Source organism: Haplochromis burtoni, unplaced genomic scaffold (assembly GCF_018398535.1).
Source record: "Haplochromis burtoni strain Fernald_Lab_line unplaced genomic scaffold, NCSU_Asbu1 Contig_190, whole genome shotgun sequence".
In the NCBI taxonomy this organism is placed as follows: domain Eukaryota; kingdom Metazoa; phylum Chordata; class Actinopteri; order Cichliformes; family Cichlidae; genus Haplochromis; species Haplochromis burtoni.
The window spans coordinates 328,783-346,616 of record NW_024582551.1 but is presented as its reverse complement, the minus strand read 5'-3'; the positions used below and the strand labels follow the sequence as shown (position 1 = coordinate 346,616).

The following is a 17,834-nucleotide window of genomic DNA, read 5'->3' as shown; positions in this document are numbered from 1 at the left end:
CTGTTCAGGTGTTTTCCTGATGTTACGGCGTGAACTCTGAACGTCCTCGCTGACGCCGTTCTCTCTCCTCAGGCGGTGCTGGAGAGCAAGTGGCCGTCGACCAATCAGGGCGGGCGTCTCCGCTGGGCCAAGCTGAGGAACGTCCTGCTGGCTGTGGCCCAGTTCAGACAGCCAATCAAACGGCGGCAGAAGAGTGGCTCCGTGGGTTCACATGGAGGTCAGACATCTTTAAGTTCATGATTTTAATTTTCAGACGGCGGGGAGCGTTGATGGATGACCCCACCATTACACAGGAAGTAGCCCTGACCTTTCATTTATACGTTTGGTTACAGAAACGGCGGCGGAGTTTGACCGAAGGCCCCGCCCCCACTCCTCTCTGATTCGTCAGTCCAGTTGGAGCGGCCTGAGTGAAAGCTCGAGTCACGAGTCTCTGACTGGCCCGCTGGTGAAGAGCAACAGTCTGAGCAGCATGAAGATGGCGAGCGACAGTAAGAGGCGGCCTGCTCAGCTTCGCCGCGTCCTCCTCTTCCTCTGTGACATCATCGTCTCACTAATTCTCCTTTCTGCCCCACAGAGGTCAAACCGGGTAAGAAGTCCGTCCTCCGTGAGGTGGGGGCCAATGGCTGTGCAGACGCCGTCTCCCGTAAACCCCCGCTGGGACGGCGGGACACGTCCACGCCGCCTCCAGCGCCCTCCGGTGGAGCTCTGGTTCAGCGGAGTCAGGTCTGCCTCTCCAGCTTCTACAAAGAGTGCGTGGAGTCGGCCGACTCGGAGCTGGACTTGCCCGCTGAGGCAGACAGACGGTCAGTTTCACCTTCACCTGTCTGACATCGATTCTGGCCTCTGATTGGACGTTTCTTCACCCGTGTGCGTGTTTGATCCTCAGACCTGCCGACGTGCAGGGCTCGTCCGGCAGGAACAAAGCTGTCGATGAGAACTACAACAACGTCTCCTCCCCGAGCCGAGGAGGACTGGCGGGCAAACTGCAGCAACTCCTCACGCCGACCAAACACCGAGTGTCCGTGCGACGAGCCGCCAGCGTGGGCGACCGGCGCCCGGGAGGAGGGGGAGGAGCGGGAGGAGGAGTGATTGGACGAAGAGTGTCGGACCAGAGGCCGTCGAGGAAAGGTCAAGTGGCCGAAACTCTCCTGAAAGCAAAGGAGAAGCTGGTCAACGCCACGTCAGAGGTAACGGCGGCGTCTTCGCGTTTGCTCGTGTCAGATCGTTGCTCGGAGGTGTGTGATGTGAGCCTGCAGCTGTTTGCTGCTGTTGATGGAAGTCTGTGTTGGTTCGTGAGCATCGTCTGCACACATTCCAGTATTAAAGTGTTCCTTGTTTTTGCTCCTCGCAGGTGTTAACAGACTCTGTCACTAATCTACTTCCTGTCTTCTCAGAGCTCGCTGTCTGTAGGAAGCGACCTTGACTTGATGGATGTGCCGAGTCCTGCATATCCTCTACGCCGGTCCTGGGACGCCAATCAGGAGGGGGTGGGAATAGAGGTAAATGGAGCGTGTTTAGGAACGCTGCAGCAACTGGACTGGTCCCGTCGGTTAACCTGAGCCCCTCCCCCCGTGTGTCCAGGTGTTGATGTCCAGCTGCTCGCTTTGTCGTAGCTGCAACTCACTGGTTTACGACGAGGAGATCATGGCGGGCTGGACATCGGACGACTCCAACCTGAACTCCTCCTGCCCGTTCTGCGGCTCCTCCTTTGTTCCCTTCCTGAACGCCGAGATCTGTGACCTTGGACCCGTCAGCAGGTACAGCTGGTTTAGCACGTTGCTGTGGCCTAAGGTAACTAGAGGTGTTCCTGCAGGACGGACGTTATCTGCTGCTGGTCAAACTCCAGAAGCACAGATCGTTTATGCCGCATTGACAGGTGTTTCTTTTCCGGAGCTGACTTTTCTTTGCCTTGTCAGTGCGGACCGCTGCAACTGGAACCTGGAGGACGAGGTGGAGAGTGCCGTGAGGCCCCCCAGTGGTCACGAGGCGTCCCTGCGACCCCAGTGTAACGGGCTGAGCGAGGACTCCAGCTCCGAGACCAGCAGCTACTCCGAGACCAGCAGGACCACCACGGTAATGCTCCGCAAAGCCGTTTCTCTCACACATCATCCTCACCGGACGTCTCACTCACAGACTCCACCCCCTCCATCAGGGTTCGTCAGTGGGCGGAGTTCCCCAGGTGACCGTGGCCTACCTGAGCCCTCTGGTTCTGAGGAAGGAGCTGGAGAGTCTGCTGGAGAACGAAGGCGAGGCGGTCCTGGCCCAGCCTCAGTTCCTGGACAACCACTCCATCATCTTCTGGAACCTGGTGTGGTACTTCCAGCGCCTCGGCCTGCCCAACAACCTGCTGCAGCTGGTCCGAGCCTCACCGCTGGTCAGCCAGTTCACACAGGTAACACAGTTAGGTGAAGTTATGGCAGCCAGGTGGGCGTGTCCAACAGGAGAGAAAAACAAAAAGGGCAAAATGAGGTCGACTGTGGTGAATGTGGGGTCGGCTCGGTGCTGTGTGCCGGCTGGGGTTCGATGTTGAATTTGAAGCCTGCACTTTGGCATCACGTCCACCAGCAGCGCGGCTTTTTTGTCTGCATCGACAGACTGTACAGGACACCTGCTAATCAGTGCCATCCCAATAAAACCTGAGCTCACGCCGCGGTGACCTCACAGCAGCCATGTTATCGGTTAGATGACGCCTGGCTGACTCTCGTCGTTTGTGTTTCCCAGTCGGAGAACTCGGCAGTGAGAGTGAGACTCCTGTGGGACACCCTGACCCCCGACACAGACCAGTGGCCCCCCCTCTACGTCCTCTGGAGGATCCACAGTGAGATGAGCACACGTTTATTGTTGAGTTGTTGACTTTTTAACATTTAAGCATTTAAGCCGCCATCCTTCTTTCCTTCCAACAGGTGGCGTCCTGATGAGAAGCTACAGCTGGCGGAGGCACAACCACCCGTTCACCCTGTCCTTCCTGGAGGAGGTGCTGCGGTGGGTGGGCATGAATGAGGTGCACAAGGCCGTCACGCTCTTCCTGGACACGCTGGCCAAACAGCCGGGAACCCCCAGGATCCAGAGGTGAGCCGGCAGGCGCAGAAGTTTGTGAAACGGAGACGGGCAGCAGCGAGACGACCTGAAAAACGTTCAGCTGAGGTTTTACTTTGATGCGGTGAGATGTGAATTTTGTGTTTTCTGTGTCTGGCAGGAGTCTGTACAGAGAGTTCCTCTTCCTCACGCTGGCAGCTATGGGCAAAGATCACGTCGGTAAGAACACGCCACAGGCTAGCAGCTAGCAGCTAGCATTATTATTATTAGTATGTTCTGCATTCGTGTTTGTGGGCGTTTCCTGTGAAGCTGATGTCTGTGAATAAATTACAGACATGGACCAAAGGAAGAAATGTTTAGATTTTGGAGGTCAAAGGTCGAGACTGCCCGCCCGTCCATCCACCCAATCCACTCATCCATCCACCAATACATGCATCCACCCACCCACCCATCACTAAATTGATGGTGCGAACTCTTGGAGTCCACCATTTAATCTCCTAACACGTCATCAGGAGGTGGAGCCTGGTTTCAGATGATCGCCACACAATCAATTTAACTTTATTCATACAGCGCCAAATCACAACAACAGTCGCCTCAAGGCGCTTTATATTGTACAGTAGATCGTACAATAATATAAAAAGCAACAAGAGTACAATAACCTCAGTTTGATCTGAATGAAGAAGCAGAAAGTTAGCGGCCCTCCGGGCCTTTATGTCTTTAAGACACTCAGGGAGTAAGAGCCAAACCGTGAGGCCCTGCAGGCCTGAAGATCGCTCAGGTCCATCCTCCTGTCGTGTCACTCTGCAGTATGACTGCTGAGCTCCTCACAGCACCGTCAGCAGACGTGTTCATGCTGCTGCGTGGAGACTGCTCCCAGCAGAACAGAGTAACTGGTCAAACAGTGTTAAATCAGGAAGCACACGACTTTGACGGCTGTTCCTTTACATGGGTGTGGTCTGTAGTTCAGTCACAGACTCGCAGATTTTAACCTTCGACATCTTTGAGGTCAGCTGTTCGATGGTAACTCCTCCTCCTCTCTCTCTTACAGCGGCGTTCGATAAGAAGTACAAGGCGGCGTACTCTCGGCTCAGCGGTACTCTGGGTCGGGAGGAGCTGCGGAAGAAGCGAGCACAGCCTCCCAGCCCGAAGGCCATCGACTGCAGACGCAGCTTCCACCCGCCTCTCGAATGCTGAAACGGGTCCTGGTGACGTCCCCCGCGCTCGTTCATCCCTGCGAAGGGAAAACGGCGAGCCTTCGGATCCCCGCTGCCTTCACCTGCTCGTGTTCTTCACCTCTCTGCTGCCTCCAGCTGGAGGTCAGAGTGCCGCACTCCTTCCTGTCCTGTCCTTCTTTTGCCTCGTCGGTGTGAATCCAGACGCTCTACGGCTCCATCAACGATCCTGAAAGTAGATCCGGCAGCAGGAGACAAAAGGAACGCACTTCTCTCAGCAGCATTCTGAGCCGTGATTGGTGCAGCGTCGAAGGCGAGGGCTGGTTAGAAGCTCGGGCCGGGCTGCCTGATTTAAAGATGCACTGCATGGTCACGGGCGAGCCTCACAGTTTGTTTTTAAAGCGTGGTCGAGAAGGACTTTCGATCATAACGAGTAGAATAACCTCCCACACACACGGCTCTCATCCACCGCCCGCTGCCTGACCTCCACGATGAAGCTCGAACTATTTCCTGTTAGAATCCAGATGGCAGTACAGGAAGTTCCCCTCATCATCTCTGTTTGGACCTGGAGACTCACCTGGAGGCCCGACGCACTCATTCAGGAAGTGCTGTGTGATGTGAAATCTGTATTATAACAAAGTGTAGATATTTATGGCTCTAATAAAGCAGAGGGTGTAATAAACAGGTTGTTTCAGCGGCAGAATGCAGAGCTTTTTGATGGAGCTCAGCGACTCAGCGTTAAGGCTGAAGAGGAAAGAGGACGGATTTAATGCACGCTGTCATGTGTTGATGCTCGGAAGCTTCGCTGGTTTCAGCTCAGAGCGTCTGGTTTGGGACAAGTGAGGTCAGAGGAAATAAACGATCCAATTTACAGACAAGTTCCCCTCGAAGGCGTCGCCTTCTCCTTCCTGTCCGCCCTGCGAGCACCAGCAGCTACCCTAGACAGTTCAGGCCTGACCGAGGAATCCGCAGGTCCAGATGATTTGAATCCTGACTCACTCCGTCATGTCTCTGAGGGTCTTCTAGTTGTACCTGGAGCATTTAGCCTTGCATGGGGTCTTTTATTTTGAAATGTGGCTTGTTTCTGACTTCCTGTTCTCTGCTCTGAGTAGCTTGGTGTGGTTTCTGTCAAAAATAGCACCCCTGCTTATTTTGAGCAGCAGGAGTCAGGAGTGCCGCATCACTGTGCCCACGCATTCTGGGTAACACACCTTACCTGATCTGAGAGCTCATTGGTTGTTCAGATAAGCAGTGGGTGGAGCCTCTGCAGATCTTTTGTTAGTTTTTTTTAAATATTAAAAAACAAAAAACTTCATATTTCCTTTTGAGGCCACGTTTGCTGCACGGCTGATGTTTTTGTTGGGTCGTGTGTGATTGTCCTGAACCAGATGCTCAGTTTGTGACCTGATGCCCGTCTGGTCTGTCAGCTGACCCACAAAGCTAACAGTTTGCTCTAGGGCTCTCAGCAGCAGCAGGAATCAAACCGGCGACTTCTCACTAATATTTCCAGCTTCATATTTTTATGATTCACAGCTTTGCATGATTCACAGTTCAAAATAATCCTCCTGTGTCAGGGCTCAGCCCCTCAGTCACCCTCTGCTTTGGCTACTGTCTCTTAAGATGCCAGCTTTCCTCTGATTGGACAGCTTGCAGAAGCATGCGGGGGGCAGATGGCCGAATAAATGTGAGTTTTTGGTTTACAGGGGGGGGCACTGTAACGTGTTATGAGACTAAAGCACGCTCACGCTGACGATAGCTTCATCAGTGAAATAGTTCCTGCTGCAGCCGAGCGCCCCGGAGCCAGGCGTGAACTTCAAGCTGTGGTTAAACTCGTTTGAGTCTAACCAGCCAGCTGACCGCCTGTGGTTAGAGCCGGCTCAGGCGGGCGCATTTAAACTGATATTGTGTTTGCTGTTGTAATTTATAAATGCTCGTGATTTCAGTTGTAAATGTTTTTTAAGAAAACAAATAAAAGTGAGCAGAGTTGTGATATTTCACAGCTGGTGCGGGCTGCTGGACTTCGACCGTTGTGAAACTTCCACGTTAGCATTTTAGCGAATCTCTCTTTGAACTGGAGCTCCGACGTCCGTAACCTCACAGCATCGTCACATGACGTTATTAAAAACTCAAAAGCTCAGAGTGCAGGTGAAGCTAGCGGATGGAGCCGCCGCCTGTCAGTCAAAGAGGCCACGCCCCAAACTTTCAGCCTTAATACAATTTAAGAATAGAACAGAATAGAGTTTATTTTATTTTTATTGTCATTTTGTTCCAAGCCAACTGTGCAGGAATAAATAACACACAGGAGAGAAAATAAAGGCACACAATGGAGGGCAAGGGGCAAATTAATGCAGTTCATTTAATCCGCAACGGAACTCGCACAGTATTCCCGACAAAATAAAAGCATAGTTGGGTTTTGAAATTTCCAGTAAAGGACAAAACTTTTCAAACAAAGATAAATGTGTTAAAATTGCGTTACATGAAGCAGATATCCACAAAAAAACGTCCAGTGTATGCTCGCTCCCTGTTCATTTCCCCTGACATGGTGCTGATATAACGGTTTCATTTCAAACACTAGGATTTGTAGGCTTTATTTTGAAAGGTATGACCGGATGTGTATGCGTGTGATTTTCTCGGACGTACGGCGCTCGTGCTTTCTCAGCATCGCAGTGTGAGCAGGTAAATCTTTGTGGTTGAACCCCCATCGCTGAGTCCAGTATGAGGCCCGCGGGGCTGACGGGGTCCGGCCGGGAGGAGCACTGAGGAGCCGAGAGGCCTGCTGGGAGGCCCGGAGCGCCGCAGGAGTCAGGTGCGTTACATCCAGGTTAATAACCCGCGCGCCGTTTGCGGGTTCCATAATAAAAACCCGCAAACGGCGCGAGGACGGTGTAATCGGTGAAACGTGCGAACACTGAGACGTCTGCTTTTGTCTTGGAGCTGTAAATGTTAAAAACAGCGACCTGCGACGGCAGGTGTTGGATTCTCATCGTAATCTGCGCTGTTAGCCTTCATCATGCAGAACTACATTTAAAAATCTGCAAAATTAAAGATTTTTATTCAGCAGAACAAAGAAATCAGATGACTAACGTGAATTCAGCTTTCTTTCACTACGTGCTGCGATTCGGCTCGTTTATAAGTGGTGGTGCTTTTTCCCTGCCTCGTCCTGTTTATCAGGTTTCCCTCAAACGGCCTCACGGAGTTTGATTTTTTAGCGCAAGGTTTCGGGTTTACTGGCCTAAACCTTTGCCGAATTAAAGGATGACTAATTTGGGCCCTTCAATTTTTATGAATGAAGCTTAATCTTTTATGAATATTTACTTATAAATAATGAAATATAAACTAGTCATTTTCTGAATGGTACCCTGAGGAGCGTGGAACAGCCAGAGCGATGCCTGGGATGTGATTTTTGCGCTTTTAGCTCCTGATAAACAAGCACGTGTTTGCTTCATGGGGAGATTTTTTTAATATCAAATTGGGTTTTTTGGCCTCGCGGGGCCGAAGCTTTGTTTTCAGTAACAGCGTGGCTGCTTCGTGCTGCTGGGCGGGGCTCCAGGTGGCGCTGTCCACCGTGACGGTGCTGAAACCGTGCAGGGAGGACCGCGTCACTGCTGTCAGGTGTGTGAGGAGCAGCGATGATTTTTTAACCTGCTGTGATCGATCGTTTCAGGCTGACGGACCAACCATGTGGGAAAACATGCTTCTGCTACTGATCCACGCGGTGGAAGGTAAAACCATTCAGAAATGTGGACGTGTCAAAAATGTCAGCATGGATTAAAACGTGTCATACCCAGGACTGTTTAACCAGTGTTGGGAAGGTTACTTTTAACATGTATTCCACTACAGATTACAGATTACATGCCACAAAATGTATTCTGTAACGTATTCCGTTACGTTACTCAATGACAGTAACGTATTCTGAATACTTTGGATTACTTAATATATAATCATGGTGTTTACAACTACATGAATGTCCTACTGCTGTGTGATTTATTACTATTACTGAAGGTTACTCTCCACACCAACACCAACCAGATGTTTAAATCTTAATATAAATGAGTAACAGTAGGTGGACATTAGGTAAGGCTGCACTTTTTGCAGCGACCTCGTATAGAAACTATTCCTCGCGTATATAAAACAGGTCTGCGGCTCCGAACCGTAGTAAAGGGACCTCTGGCTGATACGTCGGGTTCGTGTCGGGCTCGTAGCCGAAAACTAGCTTTACTTTGTTGTCTGGGTCACTTTGCTAGCGACAGCCAGAGAGAGGCGTTGAAAGGCTGCTGCAACGGAGCTTATTGTTTCAGAGGAAACACGAACACAGCGTACAGTCGAGTCTTAATAGCTTACTCACAGCTGGGCTCGTCAGGCTCTGTTTGGCTGCAGGTTATTATTATATTTACATGCTTAGAGCTTCTTAATGCGTGTTTGGTTTGGGTTTCCATCGGCGTGGAAACCAAAAACAGAGAGAGCAGAGCCGAACATATGAAACAGGAAAGTACCGCCGTGTAATCCATTTATTTCAACAAAGTAACTGTATTCTGAATACCACCTTTTTAAACGGTAACTGTAACGGAATACAGTTACTCATATTCTGTATTTCAAATACGTAACGGCGGCACATGTACTCTGTTACTCACCAACACTGTGTTTAACACACTTTAATCCGTTTATTTGAACTGAAATGTTGAACTTGCCAGCCTGTAATCTTATTCTGGTGATGGAGGAAAACTAAAGGATCAATTATAAGTGTGCAGCAAAGACACAAAGAGAAGGGCAGCAGGCTCCGTGGTGTTTCCCCTCAGACGATCAGACTTTTAAAGGAGCTGACTTCATCTTAATCTGTGAGGGCGGAGCATCATTTATGGTAGCTTATGCAGTGCAGTGACGCTGAGCTGCCTTTATACTGCCCTTTGCAGTATAAAGCTCAGACGTCTGCAGGCTGCGGGTGTCTCTGCAGCGAGCGGACGCCCGCAGTTCATCAGGAAAAATGTAAAGCTGTCTCTCTTCGCATGCATCTTATTAAACCCGTTTCTCTTGCAGCTGCAGTGGCATCTCAGTGCTGGCAGGGGGCGACCTTCTCCGAGGCCGTGGTGTCTCCTGTGGTCGAGAGCAGCGGTATTCTGCGGGTGCCCAGTGTGTCGTCCCTGCCGCAGTGCGTGGCGGCATGCTGCGACCTGCCCGGCTACGACTTGGCGTGGCTGTTCGAGGGCCGCTGCTACGTGCTGAGCTGCCAGCAGAGGGAGAACTGCCAGCCCCGGCAGACGCCTGGCGCCGACTCGTTCCTCGCCTTCCTGCGACGCCCGTCCCCGCAGACACTGGTGCTTCAGTCCCTGGTGAGGGGGGAGCCCTACGGCGGGCGCTGGAGGCCCCTCTCACGCTCGTCTGAGGCGCCCGGCGACTTGGAGGCCCTGAAAGATCTCTCCCTGTTCGACACGCCACATCGAGGCTTCCCAGACCCCGGGATGCTGGATGTCGAGTACTCAGAGGACAGCCAGGAGGAGAGGGGTGGAGCCAGCCCAGAACAGGAGACCAATCAGCCACCTTTGAAAGGGGGGGGCAGCTTCAATCAATCAGAGGCTGAGTATGGTCCAGAGAGGAGGCCGACAGAGAGCAGCGCGGCCCCGGGCGTGCGCCAGGGAGAGGAGGGTGGGGCCAAGAGACCGACGGAGGTGGCGCCACAGGAATCAGTGAGTTCAGAGCGTGAGCTCATATGATAACTGTCTCCATGGAGACCAGTCTGCAGCCTGTCATTGTTCTCCCTACAGACGCAGAGCAGCTCCACCTCTCCACCCCTGACACCCGAGACCAGCTCAGAGCCAGCCCACACCTCCAGCAGCCCCACAGCAAACCCAGGTAAGCACCTCCGTCAGGTCGCAGGTTCACTCCAGTTCATTGTTTTAAAGATAAACTTTAGCAAACGTGTCTGAAGAGCCTCACAGGTCCTGTCCCTCTGACCAGTGGAGCAGTAACTTGTCCTCCACATGCAGCTCCACCCCTGCTGGTGTCTCTTGGAAACCCCGTAGAGGCGACCACAGTGAAACCCACCACTCCAGCTGCTCCTGAACATACCAGCAGACCCACGTCAGGTGAGTTTATGACCAAAAAATGTTTGTTTAGATTAACATTTGATCTTTTTTAATATTTTTATTTAGTCTTTTTTAAGGAAAAACAGGTTATTGAGTTCATGTCAGGCAGTGGAGTCGCCCCCTGCTGGTCACTGTAGATGGTTCATGTTAAACCAGAGACTGTCGCGTGAAGGAGTGTAGTTACTGCCCAGGAGAAACTTTGTGGTGGTTGGAGGTGACTCATTTTATTAAGTGGGTGGTGTTCACCTGAGACAGTGTGAAGGTCAAAGTTCAGTTTAAAGACAAACAGGTGACCTCAGAGAGACCAGGTGAGGAAGCAGGTAAATGAAAGGAAGAATTTAACCTTCATTTCTCGCACAGACGCTGTGAAGATGCTTCAGTCTGCAGCCGGAACTCCACCTTCCACCACCCACCTGACTGTGACCTCTGACCTTACTACCCCGACCTTGTCAGCAGCCAGCTTTAACCCTACGACGGCGACTGAGTCAGCAGGTAAACTCGACGGGTTTAATGCTTTCTGTGGCTTCACACCGACTCTTTAAACCTCCTCTCGCTTTTCCAGCTTCAGCGTCGGTGTCACAGGTTGGAGGGTCAAACCGTGGTCCGGTGGCCGTCGTGGGCCCCGACAGGAGCCTGTCTCTCCCGGTGAGCAGCTTGCTGCTCAACGGCAGCGGCAGCAGTGACGACAGCGGCATCGTCAGCTACCGCTGGGAGGCGGTCAGGTAAGTCTGGAGCCTTTTTTCATGTTCCTGTGACTGAAAGATCAAATTTGTTCGGTCGGGTTTCGTGTTTTCCAGCGGGCCTCCCGGGCTGAGGCTGGACGACGCAGATCAGCCCGTCGCCACAGCCTCGGGGGTTCGGGCGGGGCGCTACACCTTCAGACTGACCGTCTCTGACCAGGAGGGGGCGACAGACAGCGCCTCGCTGACCGTCAAAGTCCCAGAAGGTGAGCGACTCTGTGTTATTCGTGGAAGGTGGAGCTCTTCCTGTCAGACTCGTTTAAATCACAAACACGCTAATCTAAGGTCGTCTGCTTTCTCCAAACTCCAGCCGGTAGTTTTCTTCCGGTCGCCCACGCCAGCGGCAGCCACTCGGTCACTCTGCCCAACAACTCTCTGGTCCTCAGAGGTTCGGTGACCAACGCCGATCAGACCGCGGTGCACTTCCTGTGGACCCGGGACAGCCAGAGTCCTGCTGCCGGGGTGAGTTCCGACCGGCGCTGTGACGCTTCAAATCAAACTTTATTAACGAGCGCAGGTGACCCGCGGGAAACTAAACTTCAGTTTAAATCAGTGGCGGCTCATCGACCTCACACTGTGTGTGACCGAGTGACCTTTGACCTTTGCTGGTTCCAGGACGTACTGTACGGCTCGGATACTCAGCCCTCGCTCTACCTCGCCAACCTGGTCGAAGGCACCTACCTGTTCCAGCTGAAGGTGACCAACGCGCAGGGGCGCTCCGGCTCCGCCACGGCCACTGTGGAGGTGCGACCAGGTGAGGCTGGAAGCTCGCCGTTCGTCCCGTTTTGTGTTACGCAGGCTTGCGCCGACATAGATGTGTTGTCCCACGTGTCTGCAGAGCCCGGCGGCGGCGAGCAGGTGGAGCTGGAGATGCTGGTGTCGGTGTCTCAGGTGAGCGTGGCTCAGAGAGACACTGTGGTCCGACAGCTCGCCGCTCTGATCCACGTCCTTGACAGCGACCTCCACGTGCGAGCGCTGCAGGGACACTCCCACATCAGGTACCTGCACGCACCGCGGACTTGCCCCTCCACGTGCCGGCTCGCCATAACCTGTGATGTTTTCTCTGCTTGCAGCACCGTGTTGCGGTTCTCCGTGCACGGCGCCTCGGGGCCCCTCTCTGCCTCCCGATTGGTCGGCGTGCTGCGCAGCCAGCTGCTCTTCGAGAAAAGCGACTACCTGCTGTTCAGAGTCCTGAGGGTGGACACCGTCTGTGAGTCCAGCCGGGGCACGGCTCACCTGTGACATCTCAGAAAGGGGCGGGGCGTTTGTCTGGGTTTAATGCGCTCGTTTTTCCCTCAGTGTGTCTGCTCAGCTGTTCGGGGCGTGGTCAGTGCGATCCAATCACCAAGCAGTGTGCCTGCGACCCCTTCTGGACCGAGAACCTGATTCGTCGTTACCTTGGCGACGGAGAGAGCAACTGCGGTAAAGTATCTTCGGTCACGGCAGCGGGTCATTCCTCACGTGATGGCGAGAAACGACAGAAAACTTTATTTACATTACAAACTCGTTCACAACGAATCCTTCAGTCGTTTCTGTTTAAACAACTTTCACACAAACTTGTGACGTTTGTCCCTCGACTGCTTCGTTCGTCTGCAGCAGCAAGTTGAACAGGATGTGAAACAAAGTTCAGTCTCAAAGTCCAGAAACTTGTGAACGGAGATGAAACATCATGTAGTGAGTTTCATACTTTTCTGTCTTACTGGCTGCAGTCAGCCCGTTTCTGACTGCAGAGCTGGGGCGGGGCCTGTGAGCAGCGTCCCCAATCACGGCTCGCTGGCTTAAAACAGAAAGAACTGGGTCCTGTTGTTGTAGCCGAAACGCTGCAGCTGCGCGTGTAAGGCGACAGCCGCACACGGTGCTGCAACCCGGGACTGGGGCGTGACAGACCCGCCCACGTGTTCGCACTTTTCACGACACTTCTTTAATGCGGCTGTCGACTTACACGCGCAGCTGCAGCTTTGCAGCAGATGCGCGTGTTATTAATGTAACTGCAGCGAATTTCTTTGTTCCGCTGTGAAAGCGATGCTGATGTTAAACATGAGCGCCGCGGGCCTTTTCTGCCTGGTAACTGTGCGTGTGAGTGTCGTCACTGATTCATCATCACCTTTATTTATAAAACCCTTTAAAACAACCCCAGCTGAGTGCTGTACATTGGAACTATAGAATAAAATTAGATATCAATAAAAGCCAAATAAAAGAAAGTAAACGAGGCCGACAGCAGCAGAGACTAATGCAGGAACCAGATTTGATGGTAAGCTGGTCTCCGAGTGCACGGAGGGGGAGAGCTCTTTATTTAAACTGGCCTCCAAACGAGCAGTGAAGCCTGTGCACACACCTGTAAATGTACCTGTACGCATCACACAGCACACATTCAAGTGAAGCTCCGCACGAGCCGCTGACCTGTCGGCTGTGCTCCTCTGACAGAGTGGAGGGTCCTGTACGTCATCCTGACCAGCTTCGTGCTCGTCGTCCTCATCCTGTCGCTCGGCTGGACGTTCATCTGCTGCTGTAAGAGGTGAGGACGCCGCTGCAGGTGATAGACTGATCCCAGGTGTGCTTCTGTGCGTGAACTGGTCTCTGCTGCTTTCAGGAGACGACAGACCAAAGCGAGGAAGAAAACCAAATACACCATCTTGGACAACATGGACGAGCAGGAGAGGGTGGAGCTCCGCCCCAAATTCAGTGAGTCACATTGCCATAGTCCGCCTGCTGTCGGGGTCGGTCTGTGGCGGCGTTCTCGTTGGTTCATGAAGTCGTTTCACTGCGGCTCAGTTAGTCGTCACCTTGGAGGCGGTCCTGCGGGGTCGCTGATTCACTCTGCAGCTATCACGTGACCAGGGTGTGGTTCATCGCTCTTAAGAGCAGAATCGTCTTCATGAACCAAAGCGAAGCCGCTTCCTTCTTTTAAAGCACCTGACTGTTCCCACGTTCCTGGGAATGTCCCGCTGTTCTTTAGAGCAGACGTTTCCCTGGAGCGGCGGGAGGTCGTCCTCCATCTTTATTCAATGACTGAGACTTAAACCATGACCCCCGCTGACCTTTCCCCTGTGCAGGTATCAAGCACCGCAGCACGGAGCACAACTCCAGCCTCATGATGTCCGAGTCGGAGCTGGACAGCGACCAGGACACTATCTTCAGCCGCGACCGGCCGGTCCGCAGCAGGAACCGCATCAGCACCATGGCTGCCCGCAACGGCGACGCCTTCGGATGACGGGGCGGCCGACCTCTCGCAGACGCAGAATGGTGCATTCTGGGATGTGTATGAGGGACCACATTACCCAGTTTTCAAGAGAATGCTAACATGTCCCATTTCAAAGGACGCAAGGAACTCGAGACCTGGAGGACGGACGCGCGTCTGCTCGGACATAAGAGGAAGAGCAAGAGGGCGGGACACATCAAGCATCGCACCACCGCCACGTGCCCGATTCACAGCTGTGAGCTCGTTAGCTAACAGAGCGCTCACCAGGAAACACGGCAGAGTCAGCTGACGACGGCGTCCGATCACACGGTCGTGGTTCGTTTGAGCCCGGGTCACAGACGCCGTCCACCGGGTTAAACATCATCAACGTTTGTTGGCTAACGAGAAGCAGCGTGTGAATCAGAGACGAAGGATGTGAGCCGACACCTCGGACATAAACACACCAACACAGAAGTAACACAAACTCGTCTTTAATGTGGTCAGAATACAAAACGCACACATGAACTTTGACCCCATCAGCTAAAGTCACAGACAAACATCCAGGTATTAAACTGCTACGAGAGCGTTTCACATGTAGACGAGCCGAGTCGACAGGTTTGCACCCGTTCGTGTTTTCATGGCTCGATGCGGCGCCGGCTGTCGCTCTGTCGGCTTCGCTTCCAAAGGCGCGTCGCTCATCACGCACAATTTCTTTAGGAATGAATCAAGTTTCACGATTCAGGAGGATTCATGCGAGTTGGAAGCTTTATGGACACTCGCTGCGCCGCGGGTGAAGCAGAAAATAATTTTAAAAACAAGTTTCATCACAATGTGGCGGTTTGTTAGCCCCTCCCCTTCAGTTTACAATCCCTTAACACTGATAGCCAATCACAGCAGACAGGGCAGATAAACGGACTGAGTAGCGCCTCCTTCTGGTGTGAGTTTGGGCAGTCCAACCAGTCTGAGACGGGTTCAGATAAGTTTAAGCGTCGCGCTGGTGCCGAGTGTGTGAGCGTAGAAGCGACAGCTGATTCAAAATGTGATTTACAAAGTCCGGGTTGGACGTTTTTGATCCTGCATGAATTCAAACTTTATTGAAGGAGTTATCACGTGTTAATAAAAGAATCCGACCACCTCCACCGAGTCACAGCTTTTGTACCGCCTCCTCTTCCTCCTCACGGTTTGAGGCCTCCAAAGCACACGTACTTCACTTCCAGGTACTCGTCGACGCCGTACTTGGAGCCCTCGCGGCCCATGCCGGATTCCTTCACCCCACCAAACGTGGCCTCTGGCGTGGACAGCAGCCCCTCATTGACGCCGACCATCCCCACCTCCAACGCCTCCGCCACCCGCCAGATCTGACTCACATCCTGTGAGTAAAAGTAACCTGAGAACAAAGGAGGAGGTTAGAGCTATGAGGCGCCGCCACGTGAACCTTTCTTCTACAGGGTCAAACGTTAAAGTCTAATTTACAGCTCTGAGTCCTGCTCTCAGAAACCGACACGTCTGCGACGACGCATGAACAGCCCGCGATCTGCAGTCTAGGAACCAATCGGCTGCATGCACGCAGGTGGACTCACCTGCCAGCCCGACACTGGTCGCGTTAGCAATAGCCAGAGCCTCCTCCTCCGTGTTGAACCTGCAGATCAGACACAGGCGAGCTCAGACGGCTTCACCATAAACAAGAATCTGCGTCTAGCCGGGATTAAACCCGCAGATCAACAAATCCCGTCTCGATCATCTGTCTGGACTCACCTGATGACGGGCACGAGCGGCCCGAAGGTTTCCTCCTTCGTGCACAGCATGTTGGCGGTGACGTCGGCCAGCAGAGTCGGCTCCATGAAGGAGCCATCGAGACGCTTCCCGCCTTTTACCACCTTCGCCCCGCGGGACACGGCGTCCGAAATCTGATGTAGCACCTGGGAGGCAGACAGAGCGTTCAGCGGCGTGCTGGTGCGGTCTTTAAACAAACTTCAGTCATTTATCGTCGGCAGTAATGTGGTGTCATGTAATTAATATATCCTTAGTATCCTTATTTTATTGCTTTATGTATTTTAATAATGAAGGTTTGTAGACTCACAAACTAAGCACTCAGCCAGGCTGAAAACAGGAAGTGTAGAGCTGTACAGCATGTTAATAAATACAGGAAGCCAGACAGAAAAGAGGAAGTTTGCCATATAACAATGTTTGTATTGAAACTGTGACGTGTAAAGTACCAAAATAACACCTATATGAGGCACAGGTTATGATTCTAATGTTAGAGATGCTGCAACTGGCGTCTGGGCAGTGCAGGCGTCTCTTCAGAAGATGGTTGAATAAAAGAAATAAATGTTCTAACGCTGAGTCGGTTTTCTCTGCTCTGTCACGGGGACGAAACAATCGGGCTTAATAGTGGAAACGGCGTTTACCTTCTCTGCGGCGCGGGTGTTGATGAGCGGCCCCTGCGTGGTGTCGGGCTCCGAGCCGTGACCCAGACGCAGCTCGGCATCCATAGCCCGCCCCAACTTTTCCACGAAGCGGTCGTAGACGGCGCTCTGGACCAGAAACCGGTTCGAGCACACGCACGTCTGCAGGAAGAAGAAGCGTCAGTGTGCACAATGGTGGCGTTCACCTGTGGAACAGGTCAGCAAGAGACACCCTCACCTGGCCTGAGTTCCTGAACTTGGATGCCATGGCTCCGCCCACCGCTTTGTCAAGGTCTGCGCTGTCAAACACAATGAAGGGGGCGTGGCCACCCAGTTCCATGGATACCTTCTTCACTGTGTCAGCGGCCATTTTCAGCAACACCTGAAACCAAAGTTTTATTTAAAGAAGAGTTTCTGCTTTTTATGTGGATCTTACCCGCAGCCAGCAGGCGGCGCTGCGGGCGGCGCCGCGGGCGGCGCTGCACTCTGACCTTCCCGGTCGCCGTGGATCCAGTGAAGGAGATTTTAGCCACCAGAGGGTCTGTGCAGAGGACCTGCCCGACCGAGGGCGTCGACTCTCTGGAGCACGGAACCACATTGACCACCCCTGCCGGGATCCCCGCCTGCTCCGCCAGCTGAGGGGGAAAAAAAACACGCCAAAACACAGGAAGTGACTCAACAATGTGTGTCCCACGAGGAAACAAAGTGCCGACCCCTATCCAGATGTTTGACGTACTCACCTCTGCCAGAGCGAGAGCCGACAGTGGCGTGTCCTCAGCTGGTTTAACCACCACCGTGCAGCCGGCAGCCAGCGCGGCGCCGACCTTCCTGGTGATCATGGCGCTGGGGAAGTTCCACTGGAAACGACCAAAAGCAAATTCTTTGCGGGACGTCATGTGATGGATTTATTAGGGGTGGGTTTGATTATCGATTAAAATCGATTCTAGCTTGGATAACGTGATATCAATTCATTAACGAGCTGCTCACCGGTGTGATGATGGAGGCCACGCCCACCGGCTGCTTCAGGAGGAGGAGCTTTCTGTCTTTGGCTGGAGATGGCACAATGTCACCGTAAACTCGCCGCGCCTCCTCAGAAAACCACTCGAGGAAGGAGGCGGAGTACGAGATCTCCCCGAGAGACTCGCGCATCGGTTTACCCTGCAACACACGCACGCAGACGCAGAGACGCGCAGACGCAGAGACACACGCAGACGCAGAGACAC

General features: G+C 53.0%; 3 protein-coding genes across 3 annotated transcripts in view; 2 read left to right on the top strand and 1 right to left on the bottom strand.

Moving 5' to 3' along the window:
- The window catches only part of LOC102300336 (DENN domain-containing protein 4B), a gene marked incomplete in the record, with an annotated part of 27,082 nt that extends 20,877 nt beyond the window's left edge, over positions 1-6,205 (top strand). The window contains 12 exon segments of the mRNA XM_042225972.1: positions 73-217; positions 333-488; positions 575-803; positions 887-1,187; positions 1,395-1,499; positions 1,582-1,757; positions 1,917-2,073; positions 2,153-2,392; positions 2,722-2,818; positions 2,904-3,069; positions 3,197-3,255; positions 4,085-6,205. Coding sequence (XP_042081906.1) covers positions 73-217; positions 333-488; positions 575-803; positions 887-1,187; positions 1,395-1,499; positions 1,582-1,757; positions 1,917-2,073; positions 2,153-2,392; positions 2,722-2,818; positions 2,904-3,069; positions 3,197-3,255; positions 4,085-4,230 — 1,977 coding nt within the window.
- Positions 6,206-6,308: 103 nt separating this feature from the next.
- kiaa0319 (KIAA0319 ortholog) lies at positions 6,309-16,540 on the top strand. The gene is made up of 16 exons (XM_005935935.3): positions 6,309-7,014; positions 7,873-7,930; positions 9,243-9,889; positions 9,968-10,055; positions 10,190-10,288; positions 10,649-10,780; positions 10,851-11,010; positions 11,086-11,234; positions 11,339-11,490; positions 11,644-11,782; positions 11,867-12,026; positions 12,102-12,238; positions 12,328-12,450; positions 13,453-13,543; positions 13,619-13,710; positions 14,082-16,540. The coding sequence occupies exons 2-16, from the start codon at positions 7,888-7,890 to the stop codon at positions 14,237-14,239; spliced, it is 2,370 nt and encodes a 789-aa protein (XP_005935997.1). The 5' UTR covers positions 6,309-7,014; positions 7,873-7,887; the 3' UTR covers positions 14,240-16,540.
- aldh5a1 (aldehyde dehydrogenase 5 family, member A1 (succinate-semialdehyde dehydrogenase)) overlaps positions 14,682-17,834 on the bottom strand; it is a 6,826-nt gene continuing 3,673 nt past the window's right edge. The window contains exons 3-10 of the mRNA XM_005935934.3: positions 17,599-17,769; positions 17,352-17,468; positions 17,103-17,246; positions 16,850-16,993; positions 16,615-16,773; positions 15,962-16,125; positions 15,787-15,845; positions 14,682-15,593 (exon numbers count right to left, since the gene is read on the bottom strand). Coding sequence (XP_005935996.1) covers positions 15,382-15,593; positions 15,787-15,845; positions 15,962-16,125; positions 16,615-16,773; positions 16,850-16,993; positions 17,103-17,246; positions 17,352-17,468; positions 17,599-17,769 — 1,170 coding nt within the window. The 3' untranslated portion in view covers positions 14,682-15,381. The remainder of the gene's footprint in view (positions 15,594-15,786; positions 15,846-15,961; positions 16,126-16,614; positions 16,774-16,849; positions 16,994-17,102; positions 17,247-17,351; positions 17,469-17,598; positions 17,770-17,834) is intronic.

Bases quoted from the DNA above. Each gene is read 5' to 3' on its own strand.
- kiaa0319 (XM_005935935.3), top strand. From the start codon at position 7,888: ATGTGGGAAAACATGCTTCTGCTACTGATCCACGCGGTGGAAG. The intron at 10,056-10,189 runs GTAAGCACCTCC...CTCCACATGCAG, and splicing joins CAGCCCCACAGCAAACCCAG to CTCCACCCCTGCTGGTGTCT. The intron at 11,491-11,643 runs GTGAGTTCCGAC...TGCTGGTTCCAG, and splicing joins GCCAGAGTCCTGCTGCCGGG to GACGTACTGTACGGCTCGGA.